The sequence below is a fragment of the Haliotis rubra genome, unplaced genomic scaffold (genome assembly GCF_003918875.1).
Source record: "Haliotis rubra isolate DU_JTF1 unplaced genomic scaffold, ASM391887v1 Scf85, whole genome shotgun sequence".
Taxonomy (NCBI): Eukaryota; Metazoa; Mollusca; class Gastropoda; order Lepetellida; family Haliotidae; genus Haliotis; species Haliotis rubra.
The window spans coordinates 1,515,855-1,537,470 of record NW_025767579.1 but is presented as its reverse complement, the minus strand read 5'-3'; the positions used below and the strand labels follow the sequence as shown (position 1 = coordinate 1,537,470).

Sequence of the window (21,616 nt, the reverse complement as noted above, 5' to 3'; positions counted from 1 at the left end):
AAATAAAGATCAATCCAAGATGCAGCCATTTTAATTTCAGTACCTTGCATGGAAAATATTTTTATCAAAACACAGTGAATGCAATCCATTTCCAAGTTTCTATTAACAATTTAAGGAACAAAATGGATTGTGAACTATATCAAATCTTAATGGTGCCATCATGCCAAGGATCAAGACTGCTATGTGTGTTATGTTCAGTCGAGGGGGTTGACTTACAAGAGCCTGTGGCCCTTGTAACATTATGACATATTTTGTTATATCCATACAAGGAAACCTACCTAAAATATCAAGGTTTAAGCATTATGAAAGTAACTTGACCTTCATGTTCTTTTATCCATTCTTGTCACATGATATTCCTAGATATGGTATGATATAATTTAGATTTTTGTTTTTGGAATCAATGCAGCATTGCTGTACCATTACCACAATCTATTTATCTGATGCAAATGTCTTGAGAGAAATTCTCAGACTTATCGGAGTCATGACCGTTCCTTCCTGATTATTGACATAGTGTTCATTGTCAACACCATTAATAGTACCTGACAGAGCCCCAATCAAAATTTCCATTTTGTTTCTTCCCCAGAAAGAAATGTAATAAAGTTTTCTGTCTTTGTCAGCCTTCAATCATGATCCATTGTCCCCGGTCCTGCTTGTGCCATGTGCAGGTGTTTTCAGCCTATCACTTGTCACGTACCCGACAACCGACATATATTAACCGAGCACCAACAGTACAAATTAACTGCAGTGATAAGAGAAGACTGACATATTTTCTGAATACTGTGCAGGAATGCCACAAGGGTGTGTCCGGATTGAACAGTGAACGTGTTTCATGCATCAATATATACCTACATCAGCAGCTAGTCACGACAGTCTCATATACTTCATAAAGCCTTTGATGTCTCCAAATCTCACAGACATTTATAGATCGGGATTTTCAAATCTGGAAAAAGAAGATTCTGCTAATGAAGGGCCTGAAATGTTGTAAGATGGACAGTGGTGAAAGAAATATACTTGAAGTAGATCAAATGACAATAATGACTTGGTCTAACTGTTCCGTGACTATCAGGCGTCCTCGGGGTGCGGCGTTGATCAACTGAATCACTGTAATGAGTCTTGACCTTTACAGACAAGCATATGAGAGTCGAAGTTCATCAATAGCTTGGTGTACTACTAGTCTTTAACCAATATCCTCAATCCACACCATTCTGCTGCAAATGCAATTACAAAAAAAGCACAAAATGGAACCAATTTATTTAATTCCAGGAGACTCTTCAAAGTTCATTTTAACGAGGTAATTGACTTTGTGAAGATTTTTTGGATAATCATTATCTTCCCATCTGTATTGAAGGTATGTGTTCTTGTGGAAGAACACATCCATCATGTTGGGTTGTTTTTATTTTATTTAACGTAATCAGCATGTTTTCAAGATTGACATTTTTAGTTTGATAGCTCACACAAGTTGATAATTCTTAAAAAGGAATTTTGCAAAAAAGTGGCAATATTTTTTAATACATATATAAAATGGGAACAAATTCATCTTGGAAATGAGGTGGTGAGAAAGCGTTCTCACATCCTCTTGAGGTACATGTCTCACCTTTGCTGTCTTTAATAGAGCAGGGTGGTGGGGTAGCCTAATGGTTAAAGCGTTAAATGCCGGAACCAGGTTTGATTCCCACATGTATACAATATGTGAAGCCCATTTCTGGTGTCCCCGTCCCTGATATTGCTGGAATATTGCTAAAAAAACATGTGAAATCCATACTCCCTCAATGCGTGAGTAGACGCAATATGATTGTGAATTTTTTAATAATGTGGACCAAAGTTATAATTATTGGTAACCGCCAGTTGTCTGTGGTCTATGTTTGCTACGATTAGGACCCCATTGCGGGGGGTCGGCTTATGCACGAAACCTACCATTTTGACACTGATTTTAAGGGTCAAGTTTGGGGGTCGTCTTACCTATGGGGTCGGCTTATAGATGGTAATATATGGTAGATTTTCCTGTGGTGAGGAACAGACTTGACAAGGTTGAAAGACAACATTATATTTTGTTCCACGTGATTCAGTATGTAGTATATGATATTCAACTGGAGCTTTGAAAATCAAGATAGACATAAGTAGTTACAGGGGAAGTATTATCAGTCTGATAAGTACATTACAGAAACTATTATCAGGTAGAACAAAGTCAAGAATACAATAATCTTGTGTTTTACTGCAGCGTTGGCCAACACATCAGTAACTAAACTCATTAACAGCAATAGACAAGGTTTATAATAATAATAATAAAGTAAGTGTTTATATAGCACCTTTTCCAACAACTTTGCTTAGAGGCGCTTAGGCAAAGGCACTGTCAAAACAGTGAGTTTTCAAGACACTTTGAATTGTTCAAGGTCTTCAATGTTCTGGATGTTTGGTGGCAAGTTATTCCACAGACACTGTCCTGCTTTAGAAAAAGCTCTGTCACCGAAATTCTTTCTAGCACTCGTGAGGAGTTGGGTCTCAGTGCTCTTCTGGGGTTGTAAAGTGAGATCAAGTCACTGATATATACTGGTGCCAGAAGGTGGAGAGAGTTGAACACAAAGATGAGAATCTTAAGCATGATTCTGTATCTGATGGGAAGCCAGTGGAGAGTTTATAGCATCACGGAAGATTTACTGGCATGTTTAATGTGGTCAACAAGGTAGAGCTGAGACTCCTTGGAGTGGAGAGACAAGACACACAGATTGCCGGGATTACGGTTCAAGTTGATGATGTGGCATCATGGGAAACACTGAGCATATTTTGATCACTTTGTCGTATTTAGTAGAAATACATTGAAGGCAAGGCAGCATCTCTGTTTTCAATTCAACAAAAAACATTCACAGAAATGTGACAAAATTGGGAAAAAATAGTTTGCATTGGCCCTTCAAGACTCACTACAGCTGCATCTCAGTTTATCTATTTCCTGATAAGCATTAATTTCAGCTTTATAACAGGTGCAAATAGCAGCAATTGTCTGGACCTGCGCAAGCATTTTTGTTCTTATAAGAAACAGTACAGGCCTGTTTGAACCTTCTGACTATTGAAACACTGTAAGTGGGCATAGAATATATTTAGCTCCACTTGTTTGTTTCACACACCTGTGTATTTGTTTAGGTCGTGTTTGTATGTAATCTGTATCAGATCATGAAGTGATGGCTCTTAGTCATCCTTGTCTTGTTTCTTTTTGTGTTTAAGGATGATTTTATCTCCCTTGGGTCATGATGAGATTGGTTGTGTGTTTTGATGTTGAAAATATGATGGGCTTCTTCCAGAAGCTAGTAGTAAGCTCTTAGGCCGAGTATAAAGTCAGCCGCTATGTGAATGTTAACGTCAGATTTGAAAAGACATCCCTCAGGATCTTGATGAAGGCCACAGTACCTTCTGCTTCAGGTTTGATAAGCCTTTAAGTACTCCTGGATGTCTTAAGGTCTGCGTTCACAACAAACATTTTAATTTCTTTATCTCTTTAAATGGACACTTTATCGTCAGAGGATTTGAGTTGAGATTCAAATTGTGACTTCCTTCAAGATTAGGTCTTGCACATCTCCTGTTCTGATCCTTACTGTTAGTCCACATCTGCTTTAATTGCCATCTTAGGTCCGGAATCATTTGTCTCTGTTGCTTTGTTCAGCTGACACGTACTTGGTAAAGCTGTAGTTAAGACAACAACAGTGCATCTGTTTCTTGTACAGTGGGTAGGTTGAAATATGGTTTTCTTAAAATTGGCCTGGGTTGCCTGGTGTACATTTCCAGAAGTTTCTGTGTTTTAGTTTCAGCATAATTATTTAGGTTAATAATTCTTAGATTTGAAAATGTATGTGAATTGAGAAATATGTGTTTATGTGAATCGTTTGGTGCAGGATAGTCAAAACACCAAGCCTTTCTTACTCAATTCAGTGTGCAATGTGAACGGAATTTTGTTATGGAAAACTACACACCAAGAGAAGTTTTGTGACCTTGATGTTTCAACAGTAAACATCCGAGTTTTGTTAGTTTGTGTTGACCAGGAATTCCTGACAATGAACTAGGGCATGGGAGACTGCAGACTCTGGACATAGATGTCAACACTGTTTACATATTCTGATGGTAATGCTAGACAAATGTCTTATTGTTGAATCTCTTCTGCAGATGCTGTAGTGAAGAAGGCCAAGAAGAGGACAGCTCAGGAGGTGGGTGGGCTAGAGGAAGAAGACGAGGAAGAGGGTGCAGCAACAGTACCAAAGGAAGAACAAGAAGCTGGGGAGGAGGCAGCTGAGACACATACAGACGCGAGACGGCGACGACGAGATGCTGGGGAAGAAAAGGGCGTTCCCCACTCATGGGGCAAATGGACACATGGTTAAGGCAAAGAAACGAAAAATGCATGGACCTCCCACACCTAAAAATGCCTTGATGCAGCTGAATGAACTAAAACCAGGACTGACATTCCAGTTTGTGTCTCAGACTGGTCCTGTGCATGCCCCGGTGTTCACGATGTCCGTCGAGGTGAACGGCCAGGTGTTTGATGGAGCAGGGACCACAAAGAAAAAGGCCAAACTGTTGGCAGCCGAGAAAGCTTTGGGATCATTTGTGCAGTTTCCTAATGCTTCTGAGGCACATCAAGCTATGGGGAGGCAGATCACCAACGCAGACTTCACGTCAGACAGTGCGGACGTTGATGTCAATTTGTTTAACAACTTTGAAGGTGAGAAGGGCAAAGTGATTGAGACCATAGAGACAGCACCTGCTGCTGTCCAGAATGGCTCCAGTCATCCTCCTGGACGGAAGGCAGCTGTTCCTTCTCAACCTACTGGAAAGAATCCTGTGATGATTCTGAATGAACTCCGACCAGGCCTGAAGTATGACTTTGTATCCGAGACAGGCGAGAGTCACTCCAAGTGTTTTGTGATGTCAGTGACTGTAGACAGTGAAACATTTCAAGGATCTGGACGCAACAAGAAACTGGCAAAGGCTCGGGCAGCACAAGCCGCACTGACCAAAATCTTCAACCTTGAGTTCAGCCATGCTCCTGGTAGGTACATTTTTGTCTTTTTTGATGTACTGTGTTAAATGTGACTATCTGTTTGTCTAAATGCCATCTTGAAAGAAGACAACATCCTAGTGAACCTGTACAAAGGCATCTTGTAATAATGTCCTGCTATTTGATTTGCTATAAATAGAATATGGCCAAGGTCAAGGTCAAGGTTGTCAATTGTGACATAGGTCTGACTGCATTGTGGAAATCTATGTAAACTCATTATGGCAGTAAGATGTACATGTCTCGGAAAGAACTATGACCTGCACAGACACGTGCCATTGATTCCGTGTGTTATGGGGTTATGCAAGAAATTTGGTTAGCCTGCAGTACACTATCGACAAATCATGAGTCCAGAAGGCCTTAGGTCCCAAAGTACTGATTCCATTTATGTGATCTGTGTCTCATGTTGAGGGTAAATCTTGAAATGTATGTATAGTCATATAGATGTATATGCAGTGAGTATTGTTGAATTTGTCCTGAATTGACCTTGACCTTGTTACGCCCCTTCCCTTTTGTAGTGTTGCGACCCATCATTGTCGATATATACCCTCATGCCATTTGTATTGCATTACAAGCACATGTACATTATTGTTTACTTTAATTTAAAATTGTGTGTGACCGTCACTGTGACGTCATCAGCAAGTGAGACGAACTCAATGATATTTAGAGTTACCATAGATCACTTATACTGATTTGAAGTGAGCTGTTGACAGAATGGATACATATGTCATAAATGCCATGCTTTGACTCGTTAAAGTGTCATATTTTGTTTGCTTTGACTGTTATATGTCCACATAATGTTTTTACAATGGAAATACCAAGACAACATGAAGCATTAATGGTGTCTGGTCAAATTATTCCACAAATGAAAATTATCCAGTCTTTGTAATTATTTTTTTAAATGTATGGGAAAAGGTGCAACTACAAAGATATGAGATTGGAATAAAATATTCCTATATACAAATTAATTGTTTCAGACATGATTTCCAAATCATTCCAAAAATGCTTTGAAGTTATTTGATTGGGTATTTTTTTAACGGAATCACCAGTAGATTTGGAGATAATGTTTGTACAGCTAATTTCTATTTTGGGCTAGGTTTATGAGACAATATACGTGGCAATCATGCCTAACAGCACAGAAGTACAATTTAGATGGTAAATCATCATGGCCAGTGATTCTTTATCTCAGATTTTACATTTTTGTTGACCAAGTTGTAAATAACCTGTTTGTTCAAATGAATTCACTGATGGGATACCATGTAGGTTTTTACTGCACATTAGAGATACTAAAGTGTTGTTGTTTTTTTAAGTTGTCAATCTCCTAGAAGACTGTGTGCATGTTGCTTTGCTGTACACAATACTGAATATAATCGTGTGTAACTCAAAGCCAAAGAGGTATTTGAACATTATTAATTCTTGAAGTCTTAAATTATTATTACAAGGAAAATAATGCTATGAATACACAATTAGAAAGAGGTCAAATGGAACATAGGTTATATTTGGGATAACACTTTCTCAGTATAGTACCGATTCCAGTACTTTTGTTAGGTTGAGTCCAATCCGTGGTTGAGTCCCATTTGGCTTTCTAACCCACTATTTTAGGCGCCTGAACGTCAGCATACTAAGTCAGCAGTCTAACCCACTCGGCCACTGCAGATACCATAGAAATGGAAGTCAGACAACTGGTAGTCTAGATCGATACTTTGTGTACCCAGAATTGTACCCTGTTGTCATTATGAAACTTGAACATGAATATGAGAATTGTTTGAATAGATATTAATGGTATCTAAAAAAAAATTAAAATCAAGACATAAATCTGATGGAAGAAATTGTACGTAACCAGTGGCAGCATGATGCGTAGTTTCCACTGAAGGCCAATTTGACTTCAACCAGAGCACAACTGCGTCTCAAGTACCATCTGTTTAGAGAAAACAATTGCTTTTTTGGCACAGAGTTTAACAACTGTTAAGCTTTTTCCACACTGGAACGCAAACTTGATATTCTGATGAAATATGTCTCTCAGAAGGCAGACAGGTTTACGAGCAAGTCCAAATTGAAGATATTCTGTTGCCTCATGGGAAGCATAATGTTGTGTGAGAGTTCCCCGTTTGGGGGGTTGTGAATACCGTTATTGACAACTTTGGTAATCAGGTATGATGGACGTATAGACCAGACTCGGCATAGCTGCACCAATAGCCATAAGAAGAGATTGAAATTACGGATGTTCCGCGCTGACCATCTGGCCTTTGTGGTTTACATCAGCTTCCTGATGGGGAAGATGTAGATAGATGTTGTGCAGTCGCTATTGGTATTTGATTGTCGCTCAGCTGCCCAATCTTGCACATTGCAGTCATAATCCTGATAAAACCAAAATTGTGCAAAGATTGTGCTTATCAAAACAGTGGATTAGGGCCAAAATATGATTATTTGACCATTATTAAATGGATGGACGAATCATTTAGTATTGTCATCAAGATACTTTTATCCCTTTGGAATACGAGTTTCAGCACCCAATCTCAGATTTGGTATTTAAATCGTAGCTGCTTTTCAATTGGGATTTTGTAACTTGGGTTGATATTTATTTTGATTGAAATCTTCTGTATAGTTTTCGTATGACATGATCTGAGATGAAGAGTGAATTCTGTTTGGTGAATATTTAAATGACAAAGTCTTAAGTGGATTTGAAATAGTTATGTCATAATGTGGAGGTGTGCTCAGTGAAGATGCTTTTGATGGTCCATATGTATTGGAGAACTTTGTGTCGTTTGTCCATATCTACACAATGGAGAACGATACGAGAGTCAGATATGACTTTCAGTTAATCTAGAAGTAATTTTCGGTTTAAGTAGAATGGAAGTACCAGGGTCATTAAATCCACATAGACCAACCAATTAAAATAAGATTTATACACATTAGGAAAAAGTAATTTCCCTGAAGTGACATTGCCTAATTGCCATGACAACAGGATTCCTGGAAGCATTGTCCACATTGTATGGATTTCCATCCATTCGCACTGCAGTTGTATCATGCTCTCAATCTATTAAACAAGTCTTGATAGATTAGGTTCTGATTTCACCTTTCATTACCTCCCTTTGATCCTTTGTAATTTGAACAACTGAGGCTGTTCTTGCAGTTCGACAGAATCCGAGATTTTTGTCTTCATAGCGACTAATGATCATCAGAATATTTGTATGTAGCTTGAATTTCATCAAAATGTCATCTTTCAAGAGAATGGATAGGAGAATTACAGTATTCTAGGTTACATTTGATTCTGATGAAGTCATTCCCTGAGTTAGTTTGGTTTAGAATTTCATGAAATATTAAGCCTGAGACTGCTTGTTGAAATCAATATGTGTCCAGATTTTTCTTAAGAGAATAAAGGTCTATATTATGTGAATGTATTCTTGATATGTTAGTTTAATGTTAGTTTGTGATTTATAGACTGGAAATTGTTATGTCACTATACTTTAGAACTCCATACTAGTTCCAATCCATCTGGGTATAAACCCCAGTAAGTCACTTTTCTAGGAACTTGTTGGCCCACTGGTCTACAGCACTGACTGCCAGATCTGACGGTTTAGGTTCAAATCCCAAAATTATTTCCAAAATTGATCATTTATTTGACAGCATCATGCTAGTGCACCAGAAATTCCCCAAGATGGTAAATGTGTGTGGAGATCTGCAAGTCCAAGCTTCAAATTCCAGATTTTCACCTGTTTTGATCCCTAAATGTCTAATAACTCCATGCCAAATGGTTTCACTAAAGTAGTCTATGTCTACTTCAGCGTACAGCATGTCTGGCTTGCCCCCATGTTTATCTCACTGACTGCAACAACATCCAGTTGTCCCTGCCCATCTTCATACTTTCAGCCATTTTTATTCTAATTTGTAGCCATCAATGAAAAAGTGACCTTTTCGTGACAGAAAGATAATAGTCTTGAATCATGCTTTGGGCTTGTGGCTACCAACTGTCAAGGTTTGCACAGGTTTGATAAAGTCTTCAGTTTAAATCTTGACTTGAATAAGGTCTTAAAGTTTGATAAATATATTAGAATAAGGTTTTCATCTGGTAATTGTGTGTTGACATGATGTTGCAAAAAGAAAACTTGATCAGTAAGTAAAATTGAAACACTATGTAGGGCTGAATTGAGACAGTTTAAAAACTCACATGCTTGTTACTTTGGACCTTGAGATTTGTGATCACAACTTTTAATGGGCTTAGAAAGGACTTAGTTTTGTGGCTAAAACTATGTAAGAAGCATGGATACTAGGAAGCATATACCTATCTCAATCCCATGGTACTGTAACCTGCTTCTTCACCCCAGACTGAAATTGAACTTGGAACTTTCCCTTTCTTCGGGTGCAAGACAAAATATTTTGAGCAATTCATGTTGTGGCTTGAAATCAATTTAATGATATGAGTAAACCAAAATAGAAATGAAAGGTGATAAATTGTATATGAAGTTTAATCATGTTTTTTATGAGTTATCTCCCTTCATCAAATTTAATTTGGGTATGCTGTTATAATTGGAGATAATGTTGATACCCTCTGGTAACATATTTTCTTATATTTGAATATTAATCTAGTGTGAATTTACTATATAAAAATTCATTTTATAAAAAAAAATCTTCTTATAAAATCTTTTTTTCATTGATGAATCAATATTTTTTTTAAATTCCTGTTTTTTTAAGAAGTTAATGTGTCAAATCCTACATACTGCCTTGAAAATTTATTTTCCAGCTTTATTTCATATCAATACTGAAATATCTTTATAAAAAACACATATTGAATAATAAAAGTAAACGATTTACTTTTAAGAGAACTTTTATTGACATATTACTGTTTGTAGATGGTGCCACAAGGGGGTGCCACTTGTCAAACAAATGCCATGGTGACTTGCTATTTTTATTACATAATTAGATTCAGGACACATTTTCAACAAAATGATACCAAATTTATCAATTTCTTGACATTTTGATATTTAGTATGCAACCTCCTTAAATAATGTTGAATAGTGCACATATCTCATCCTAAAATCAGGTTTATGACCCATGTGAAAAGACTTTTTCAGTTTGACCCTCACCCTTACTCTAACGCTTACTCTGAAAAGTGACCTGTGCACTTTGTGCAAGCATCAGAAATATATGTACTATATGTTTAAACTAAGGGTAATAATTTGTGATATAATCATAAAATTTAACAAAAATTATTTCTCATGAAAATGTAAATACTCAAAGTATGACTTATTCCCATCATGTTGTCCCTTCATTGTCCTCCATGCAAATCTATGTGCATTTTTTGCGTTCAATATGCATTCAAATGATTCTGATTCACCTCTTGGTAGTACATTGTTTTGTTGGTTGCCTATGAAGTATGAATTTTTAAAAGTTATGAAAATTACTATGATATTATTGCAAACATCAGGGACACTGAAATGTTATTCATAGTGTGACAGAGGAACACGACTATCTCAGGACATAGTCCTATTAAAGAATATTGAATAAAACATGCTTTAATTTCAACTCAAAATGAGGGAGTCAGGGGTACTGTACAGATCAAAATAAGTTCAAGTGCATTTTAAATATATCTCCAAGGCCTATATTGAATTTCTCTGCTTTTGAACAAATTGTGCATATTTCATCAGTGAAGAGTAACAGTTCCAAATACCCCGGCTGTTGGTGTAGCTTCGTCTCTGGTTCAGGGAGTAATGAAGTCACTTCCCCAGTGGGGATTGATATCCATATTGCATGTGTTACAGACTTTCTTGTCAAATATAGCCCTTCAGGGAGTCTACGGTCGTAATAGCTGGCTCTTGTTGGAATTGGGTAGTCTTAGGATATTTCACCTATTCTCAAACTGTTTTTGTTGTTTCAATCTTTTCCATTTTTCTATTGTTTTCGTGTAAGTGATGAAATAATGCAGAATGAGAAGTCATTTGGGAGCTGCATAGTTTCCAGGGTTGTGTGATAAAGGGTTTTTTAATGATGATTTGTTTATTTCCACATTTTTCTATTTAAAATGATTTTATCCATCAGTGTTTTTTATCAAAATGTTACATTTTCTGCACTGAGTGTTACAGGCTATCAGTCATTTTGCTGCATGTCAGATGCTGGAATACTGGATCTAGGGGTTCTAGATTCAGATGCTGGAATACTGGATCTAGGGGTTCTAGATTCAGATGCTGGAACACTGGATCTAGGGGTTCTAGACTCAGAAGCTGGAATACTGGATCTAGGGGCTCTAGACTCAGAAGCTGGAATACTGGATCTAGGGGTTCTAGATTCAGAGGGGCGGTGGGGTAGCCTAGTGGTTAAAGCGTTGGCTCGTCACGCCGAAGACCCGGGTTCGATTCCCCACATGGGCACAATGTGTTAAGCCCATTTCTGGTGTCCCCCGCCGTGATATTGCTGGAATATTGCTAAAAGCGGCGTAAAACTAAAACTCAGTCAGTCAGTCTAGATTCAGATGCTGGAACACTGGATCTAGGGGTTCTAGACTCAAGCTGGAATACTGGATCTAGGGGTTCTAGACTCAGAAGCTGGAATACTGGATCTAGGGGTTCTAGACTCAGATGCTGGAATACTGGATCTAGGGGTTCTAGACTCAGAAGCTGGAATACTGGATCTAGGGGTTCTAGACTCAGATGCTGGAATACTGGATCTAGGGGTGCTAGATTCAGATGCTGGAATACTGGATCTAGGGGTTCTAGATTCAGATGCTGGAATACTGGATCTAGGGGATCTAGATTCAGATGCTGGAATACTGGATCTAGGGGTTCTAGACTCAGAAGCTGGAATACTGGATCTAGGGGTTCTAGACTCAGAAGCTGGAATACTGGATCTAGGGGATCTAGATTCAGATGCTGGAACACTGGATCTAGGGGTTCTAGACTCAGAAGCTGGAATACTGGATCTAGGGGTTCTAGACTCAGAAGCTGGAATACTGGATCTAGGAGATCTAGATTCAGATGCTGGAACACTGGATCTAGGGGTTCTAGACTCAGAAGCTGGAATACTGGATCTAGGGGATCTAGACTCAGAAGCTGGAATACTGGATCTAGGGGTTCTAGACTCAGAAGCTGGAATACTGGATCTAGGGGTTCTAGACTCAGAAGCTGGAATACTGGATCTAGGGGTTCTAGATTCAGATGCTGGAATACTGGATCTAGGGGATCTAGATTCAGATGCTGGAATACTGGATCTAGGGGTTCTAGACTCAGAAGCTGGAATACTGGATCTAGGGGTTCTAGATTCAGATGCTGGAATACTGGATCTAGGGGTTCTAGACTCAGAAGCTGGAATACTGGATCTAGGGGTTCTAGATTCAGATGCTGGAATACTGGATCTAGGGGTTCTAGATTCAGATGCTGGAATACTGGATCTAGGGCTTCTAGATTCAGATGCTGGAATACTGGATCTAGGGGTGCTAGATTCAGATGCTGGAATACTGGATCTAGGGCTTCTAGATTCAGATGCTGAAATACTGGATCTAGGGCTTCTAGATTCAGATGCTGTAATACTGGATCTAGGGGTTCTAGATTCAGATGCTGTAATACTGGATCTAGGGCTTCTAGATTCAGATGCTGTAATACTGGATCTAGGGCTTCTAGATTCAGATGCTGGAATACTGGATCTAGGGGTTCTAGATTCAGATGCTGGAATACTGGATCGTGGGGTGCTAGATTCAGATGCTGGAATACTGGATCTAGGGCTTCTAGATTCAGATGCTGGAATACTGGATCTAGGGGTGCTAGATTCAGATGCTGGAATACTGGATCTAGGGATTCAGATGCTGGAATACTGGATGGAGTGGGGTGCTAGATTCAGATGCTGGAATACTGGATCTAGGGCTTCTAGATTCAGATGCTGGAATACTGGATCTAGGGGTGCTAGATTCAGATGCTGGAATACTGGATCTAGGGGTTCTAGATTCAGATGCTGTAATACTGGATCTAGGGGTTCTAGATTCAGATGCTTCAACAGCAAACATAGTCTGTCTCACAGTCCCTGAACCACATTATTTTCCCTGCTGCCAAGCCTTCTCTGCAGTGCTAAAGCCCTAAATAAAGCAAGTCTAGATTTCCTCAGGTTCTGAATCTCTGGTCTCCCTGGGGCTCGTTTTCAATTTAAATGGGCTTGTTTGTTACTATCAAAATTATATATATTCAGAGACTAAGCATTAGTCTACAGGAAACATTAAAGACCAATGTATTTGGGTGTGATAGTTAATGCCCATTCTAGGAGTTTCTTAACTGGGACACTGGTATACAACCAAGCTTGCTTGCTCACTCACTCACCCACCCACTCACTCACTCACTCACTTTTGGAAAAAGGAGAATTGAACAGTCATCATCTAGTGCCTTTCATGTTGATAACCTACACAGATTACCCTGGGCACCACCTTACCACGACCTTAGAAAATCTCTGAGCAAATTCTGCAGTTTCGTCAGTACAAATCTATTGGCTGTTTGCTAATTATGGAAATCTCTTTGTAATATTCGATAATTGATGCTATAATCAATTTATCTTCAACTCTCAGGCCGCTTTGGTTGACTGACTACTATCAAAGAATGATTTATGTCTAGTCCTCAAGTCTTATCCGTAACTGTCTCAAATCCTCTACAAGCAAGTTAGTTACTGAGTGTAAGAGAGTTCTTGTTGATATGGAAACAAAGCCACACGACAGGAGGAGATAATTATGTCAGTGATGTAGGAGGTGTTTCTGACCCATACATGCACAAAACATTGCTCCAGATACAATGGGTCACTTGAAACAAACTTGACGTAGTTCAACAGCATATCCATTAAGTCTTGTAAGATAGATACTTATGGTACAGCTCCACTGCCATGTTTGATGATAGTTCCAGAATCCATTATTATCATGTGAGTTTGGATTTATGCCACTGTTATCAATATTCAAGAAACATGATGATGGGGACACTGTCAAGTGGAGAAATGAATCTGGTCCTCAAGTGTGTGTCTACCCCAATACCTGTATTTGTGAGAACTGAAGACTGTGGAACCCCAGTAACATCTGGTTGGCCTGAAACATGATAGCTATCAGTGTTTGTTAGAACTGCTACCCATGTGTGCATCTTAGGTTGGTGTGGAATACTCTCAGTATCAAGCTATCTACATAGTTGTTCACTGAAAATGTTAATGTCATTATTATATATAATTTTACTGCAGGAGAGCAAACAAGTGTTTGCACTTCACTCTGCACCATTTTGATCCACTCCTCTCCTCTCCGCTCTGCTCCTTTCCACTACTTTCTACTCCACTCCTCCACTCCCCTCTGCTCTGCTCTGCTCTGCTCTGCTCTGCTCTGTTCCCTTAATTTCCACTTCTCTGAGCAACTCTGATCCATTCTGATCCATTACTCTCTTCTCCATTCAACTCCACTCCTCTCTGTTCTGCTCTGATCCATTGCGATCCATTCCTCTCTTCTCTACTCACTGCTCACTGCTTTTATCCACTCCATTCTGATCCACCCCACTCTGCATCTCTCCACTGAACAGCTCTGCTCCATTCGCCTGCTTAACTCCACTTTGATCTGCTCCCCTGAACCGCTTCACACCACAACACACCGAAACGCTCATCCACCTTACGATTGGATGAACAGAACTGCAGCAATCAGTGTTAAATGTCCCGTACAATGTTTTCATCAGCCAGTACTAATAGGTCAGATGTGTCTTCATGCCCTCTTCTAATCTGTGCAATGTTCATTACCCAGGAGCTAAATGAAGCTGTTCTGATGTGATTGTGAATTATACAGTGATGTGATTATGAAGCTAATCTGTTGTGATTGTCAAGCCTCTGGTTAAATGTGGCAGTTACACCCAAGTTGAAGCACATCAGTACCTTAGGTGAACAATTCAGGACAAACATCTTCCTGGGATTTGATTTTGTTGTAATAATTTCCAAAGTTATCTCGTTTAATGTGAAATTATTTCATGTTTTATTAACTTCACTGATGTCCATTGATTCGATGTGAAAGCCGATTGACCACAGTTGGAGAAGCCCCCCTTCCTTCTACCCAGATGCGTTTCTGCATTATTTTACCACTTATGAGTCAGCACATCAAGCTTTATAATGACTTATGGCATGGTAATGTTTTGTCTTATTGAAGTGTGTCACATGTCTTAAAGAAACTGTTGGAATTAATGTGGCTTGTGAGCAAGTAACATGTTAACCATATTTGTATGTTGGTTCTGGGCATAATAGCTCCCCAGTAACCCATTGTCTCCCATGCATGTAGTTTCGTGGAGCAGAATAGATCCCGTGTGTCACAAAGGCATCTTTGGCAACTTATTGTAAGCCACTCTATCCAATGATAATCAGCAAAATATTGAGTCAAAATAGCATTTTCTCAAGGCAGCTTCTTAGAAGAGTTGTGTTATATTGCCTTGTCACGCGCGATGTAGTCAAGTGTGTTATGTGTTAACTCCATTACCAGAAATAACCCGACCCATTCGCCTCATAGTTTTACTTGACATCAGTAGTTCCACCTCACTAATAAAAGACTTAGAATATAACCTTGCTTGGTAAATTACTTCATTCAAACAGCATTTCTTGGCTTGTGAATTTGGGTCAGAGCAAATCTATCGTAGCCAATGGACGTCTGGTATTCATCCTGACAGGGAGATATTGTTCCTGGATTACAGAGGATGGGCCTGTCACATTTGATAGTTAATGCAGAATATAGTTACGTGCAGAAGTACTGCTGACTACTGATCCTTGTGACTTGAACCTCTTTTCTGTTGCAGGTACACTACCAGTTCCTCGGGACGGTGCTCTTCAAGTTCCCCAAATCCTGGCAGATGTTGTATCCAAGCTGGTTCTGGACAAGTTCAGTGAGCTGACCGACGGCTTCACCAGCCAGTACGCCCGGCGGAAAGTCCTGGCTGGATTTGTGATGACTCAGGGTCCGGAGACAGACAATGCTCAGGTGATCTGTGTGACGACCGGCACCAAGTGCATCAATGGGGAATACATGAGCAGCCAGGGCCAGGCAGTCAATGACTGTCACGCAGAGATCATGGCCAGGAGGTCCTTGTTGAGGTTCCTGTACTCCCAGCTAGAAATGCATCTTGGTTCTGACCCCATAGCAGAGGGGTCCATATTCATCAAGAAGGAAAATGGAGGCTATTGTTTGAAGGAGAACATTCAGTTCCATCTGTACATAAGCACAGCTCCTTGTGGTGACTCCCGGATATTTTCACCCCATGAGAAGGAGGCAGAGTTGGCTGACAGACACCCCAACAGGAAGGCTCGAGGGCAGCTGAGGACAAAGATCGAGTCTGGGGAGGGGACGATCCCAGTGAAGACATCAGGGGCGATACAAACGTGGGATGGAGTACTGCAAGGGGAACGTCTCCTCACCATGTCCTGTAGTGACAAGATTGCCAGGTGGAACGTCCTTGGTATTCAAGGTGAGTAGATCTTCGTAATGATCTTTGTCCTGTAGCAAGAGAATCACCAGATGGACCATCCTTGCTAGGTATTCAAGGTGAGTAGATCTTCGTAATGATCTTTGTCCTGTAGCAAGAGAATCACCAGATGGACCATCCTTGCTAGCTATTCAAGGTGAGTAGATCTTCGTAATGATCTTTGTCCTGTAGCAAGAGAATCACTAGATGGACCATCCTTGCTTGGTATTCAAGGTGAGTAGATCTTCGTAATGATCTTTGTCCTGTAGCAAGAGAATCACCAGATGGACCATCCTTGCTAGGTATTCAAGGTGAGTAGATCTTCCTGTAGCAAGAGTGAGGACCATCTTTTGTATTCAAGGTGTTTCATCTTTGTCCTGAGAAATCACTAGATGGACCATCCTTGCTTGGTATTCAAGGTGAGTAGATCTTCGTAATGATCTTTGTCCTGTAGCAAGAGAATCACTAGATGGACCATCCTTGCTTGGTATTCAAGGTGAGTGAGTTCTGGTTTCTCTAGTCAAATGTAATTGTTATTTTAATGACAGTCTGGATAAGACAACTGTCAGAATGTATTCTATATATTTACAGACCGCTGCCATATAGTTGGAATACTGCTGAGTGCGGCGTAGAACTAAAGTCATTCACTTTAAAATTGCAATCTGATGGCAAATGTATTGAAACATTCTATCACATGTAGGGTAGGGTAGTTCTACAGCATAGCACAATGACATGATAGAGTAACGGCGGTGGTGGGGTAGCCTAGTGGTTAAAGCTTTTAATGGTCACACCAAAGACCTGGGTTCAGTTCCCCACACTCACTCATACAGTGACATCTCTTGTACACGTTGCCATCATGGTTTAAAAGCCTTATGGATGTCATGCATAGACAACAAACCAAACATTTTAACTTTTAATGCCGAAAGAAGCCGGACTGATCTCTGGTCATCAGAAGGTACACTGTTTGGAAATGTCTGGAAATAACAGAATTGATCATAATAATTGCTTCAAATTAAGGTTCCTTTATTCAGAGTTGAGAGAATCCTTCATATCTTCCTGTCTGAAAACCTTGGGGACACATCAGTGAGACGTTAAACGTTGTGTAAATCACACACAGGGGAACTACATCAACTACGTTAGCATCTGCATGCACAGCATCCACCTGCACCAAGATACGGTTAATGGACCTATCTCTCCACGTCCTCCCAGTAATGCAAAGATTTGTTTGGCTTATAGCATCTTTTTCAACAGTTAATGCTTCTGTCGACTCGCAAAGACGCACCCTTTTTCGTTATCATTCACACCTGCTGTGAGGGGAGATTCCAAGGAATATTTTTTTATTGGATTAATGGAAGTAAATTTGCTACATGTGTTTGCTTAGACGGGGCTGTTTGTTAGATCAACTCACGGTCACGTCTGGATCTGACACTTCAATTATTGTTAGGAAATTATAATTATGGTATTCCCTCGGGGAGGTAAACTGAACAGCTGAAGGCTTAATGGTTGCATTGGAAATGGGAGGTTCTTAAGTTGTGTCAATTATTTGCCTGCAGATGATTCTGGGTTCGTTTGATTTTGCTAGGGAGGTAAATTTATTAATTGGCTTTTAGACACTATTTGTTGAAATACATAATACTCAGAAGGATGGAAGTGTAATTATATTACATTGGTTTGCATTCCGCGTTTGGAGTTTATTGGATTTGTATCTTGTATTGGTATGAAGTAGTGGAAAAGAATTAATGAAGTAATGATATTCGTATTGATTCGAAATGTATCAAGATTCAATTTGGAACAGAATGTTTTTTCATAAAATATCTTGTGTACAGTGTAGGAGAAAAAGTTACTCATGAGCTTGAGGATCACAAGGGTCTTACATGAATAGCAAACGGCCCTTTTCCCCAACATTTGTAGACCAGGCAGAAATAGTCAGTTGGATGTAATTAAATCTGTTGGTGTTAAATGTTATCCTCTACCATTGCACTGAGAAGTCTTTTTTCCCCACTTTATTGAAACATAAATAATAAATATAGAGTTCACTGTTTCCCACGCTGCAACAAATTACCATTGTTAACTTGAAAAATTCAAAATGGCTGCCACAGCAGGACTGCTTTTTTAAATGTGAATCAGCTATATATTGCAGAAAGCACCCATGATATGTAACATAAATGTTCAACTAAAGGGCATCTTATTTTAAAAATTTAAGCTCCAGTTTGATGAAAATTATCATCTGCCATTCAGTCACACCACATGTCGGAGGTTATTGTGTCCATAGTTTTTGTACTTCAATCAGGGGCCTGACTCTATAGTCAGGGTAGATGCAGCAGGATCGAGATCCATCCTTTGTTTGGTCTGTACAAGATACCTTCATTTTGATAGAATGCTACTTACCTTACAACTGTCAGTAGTCTCTAGGACCGCCTCCGTGGTGTAGTGGTTAGAGCGTCCGCCCGAGAGAGCGGAAGGTCGCAGCCGGCCGTGTCATCCCAAAAGACATTAAAATATGGTACTTGTTGTTCCCTGACTGGTGCTTGGCATTAATGGGTACAACAAGAACTGGTCGGCTCGGAGTCAGTGATAATGTGTCAGAGTGGGGTATTCATGCTTACCTGCGGCGCTATAAAACCAGCTTAAGTCTGGGTAGTACATGCAGACACACATACACACGCATGCACGTTATCCTAAGAGCGAAATATTCTTAAGTGCAGCGTCAAACTCCATTTCACCTCACCAGTAGTCTCTAGCAGACAAATTTTTAAACTACACTAAAAGCAAGGTTGTTAGTAAATAGGTATGACACAAATTACATAATTTCAGAAGAGTGAGTGAGTGAGTTAAGTTTTACGCCACACTCAGCAATGTTCCAGCTATATGGCAGCGGTCTGTAAATAATCGAGTCTGGACCTGACAATCCAATGGTCAACAGCATGAGCATCAATCTGTTCAATTGGGAACAGATGACATGTGTCAGCCAAGCCAGCGAGGCTGTCCACCCGATCCTGTTAGTCGCCACTTACGACAAGCATGGGTTACTGGACCTTCACGGGTCTAATTTCAGAAGATGTCAATAAGTATTGATTTGTGCAAGTAATGAATATGGTGAGCATTATGGGATATTTCATATCGGTACTGGGAAGTCAGCAGTCCTTACTGGTGAACACAAACTAACATTATTAACACTGAGGATGAGGAATTATTACTTCTGACTTGAGAGTGGATTAGAAGGGTTGTAATGAATGTCAGGCGACTCATCTCACACTTCCTTTGACAGACACTACCAATGTCATTAGAGATAATTAGGTCATATGACTGTCATATTAACATTGGTAGAGAATAGAATCGACTTGAAAGTTATCGACAAATTTCAGCCAGGTACCAGCTCTCAAATCCCTAGAAAGACCAGAGTTGTCTCTGGATGGAAGACGGTCACATAATGAGCGTTAATAAACTCCCCTTGAGGGCTGTTTGAGAGGAATTTGCTCGGCTGAAACGTGTCTTGGGTGATTTCCCTTGAGGAGTAATGTGGTAGAACCGCCATATATTAACAGCATGGGTGATTCATGGGGTGATGGCTGCAAGATTCAATGAAAAAATCATGGAATCAAATGACGCAGCTGCTCTTATCTATTCTCTCTCCATAAAACTGCCGGTTTGTCTCAGTCTTCGTAGATTCATACTTGAGGTTATTTTATGTTTTTATGCATACGTTGTCATTTCTCATCAGTTTTGTAATAATAAAAGTTTCTGTTATGGGAGAATTTAATCTTTGTGATTCCACTTGCTGGATTTATGTCCTGATACTATCTACATTTCTAATTATACTGGATGTGCTGTGCCATGTTAAATATCAACATCTGGATGATATGAAGTGTTCTTCTGTACATGCTGTGCTTGAGGCGGAGCCCTTACTACAAGTGGAGCACCGAGAGAAGCAGCAGTACTTTGGCTGCTTGCAGATCACCCTATATGGGCAATCAATTGTGGTATCAAAACGATACCTTCAACATTTTGGAGCATAAATAAGGTACTTGTGGTAGTTAATTTGTCTGCGGCACAATTATTATCTTGGTGAATGTTTCAGTGAACTGAGTTGTTATTGATTTGCCGAGAGGCTTAGTTGGTGTAGACTAACTATACATGGATGTAAGTATATACATTGATGGCCTTGTGTAACATACTGGCAACACACGGACTGCTTCCACAGTCTGGTATCTTCCCAGAACTGATACTGATACATTGTTGATAGTACTGCTACTGATACATTGTTGACAGTACCGCTACTGATACATTGTTGACAGTACTGCTACTGATATATTGTTGACCTACTGATACATTGTTGACTTGTTGACAGTACTACTGATACATTGTTGACAGTACTGCTACTGATACATTGTTGACAGTACTGCTACTGATACATTGTTGACAGTACTGCTACTGATACATTGTTGACAGTACTGCTACTGATACATTGTTGACAGTACTGCTACTGATACATTGTTGACAGTACTGCTACTGATACATTGTTGACACAGATACATACATTACTGATACATTGTTGACAGTACTGCTACTGATACATTGTTGACAGTACTGCTGCTGAGTGATACTACTGATATACATTGTTGACAGTACTGCTACTGATACATTGTTGACAGTATTGTTGACAGTACTGCTACTGATACATTGTTGACAGTACTGCTACTGATACATTGTTGACAGTACTGCTACTGATACATTGTTGACAGTACTGCTACTGATACATTGTTGACAGTACTGCTACTGATACATTGTTGACAGTACTGCTACTGATACATTGTTGATACATTGTTGACATTACAGTACTGCTACTGATACATTGTTGACAGTACTGCTACTGATACATTGTTGACAGTACTGCTACTGATACATTGTTGACAGTACTGCTACTGATACATTGTTGACAGTACTGCTACTGATACATTGTTGACAGTACCGCTACTGATACATTGTTGACAGTACTGCTACTGATACATTGTTGATAGTACTGCTACTGATACATTGTTGACAGTACTGCTACTGATACATTGTTGATTGTACTGCTACTGATACATTGTTGACAGTACTGCTACTGATACATTGTTGACAGTACTGCTACTGATACATTGTTGACAGT

At 39.6% G+C, this 21,616-nt stretch overlaps 1 protein-coding gene across 1 annotated transcript in view; it reads left to right on the top strand.

Moving 5' to 3' along the window:
- Nucleotides 1-21,616, top strand: part of LOC124262724 (double-stranded RNA-specific editase 1-like) — a 211,872-nt gene that overhangs the window by 170,869 nt on the left and 19,387 nt on the right. Inside the window, 3 exon segments of the mRNA XM_046697264.1 lie at nucleotides 4,150-4,292; nucleotides 4,294-5,032; nucleotides 15,805-16,470. Of these exon segments, the coding sequence (XP_046553220.1) occupies nucleotides 4,150-4,292; nucleotides 4,294-5,032; nucleotides 15,805-16,470 (1,548 nt within the window).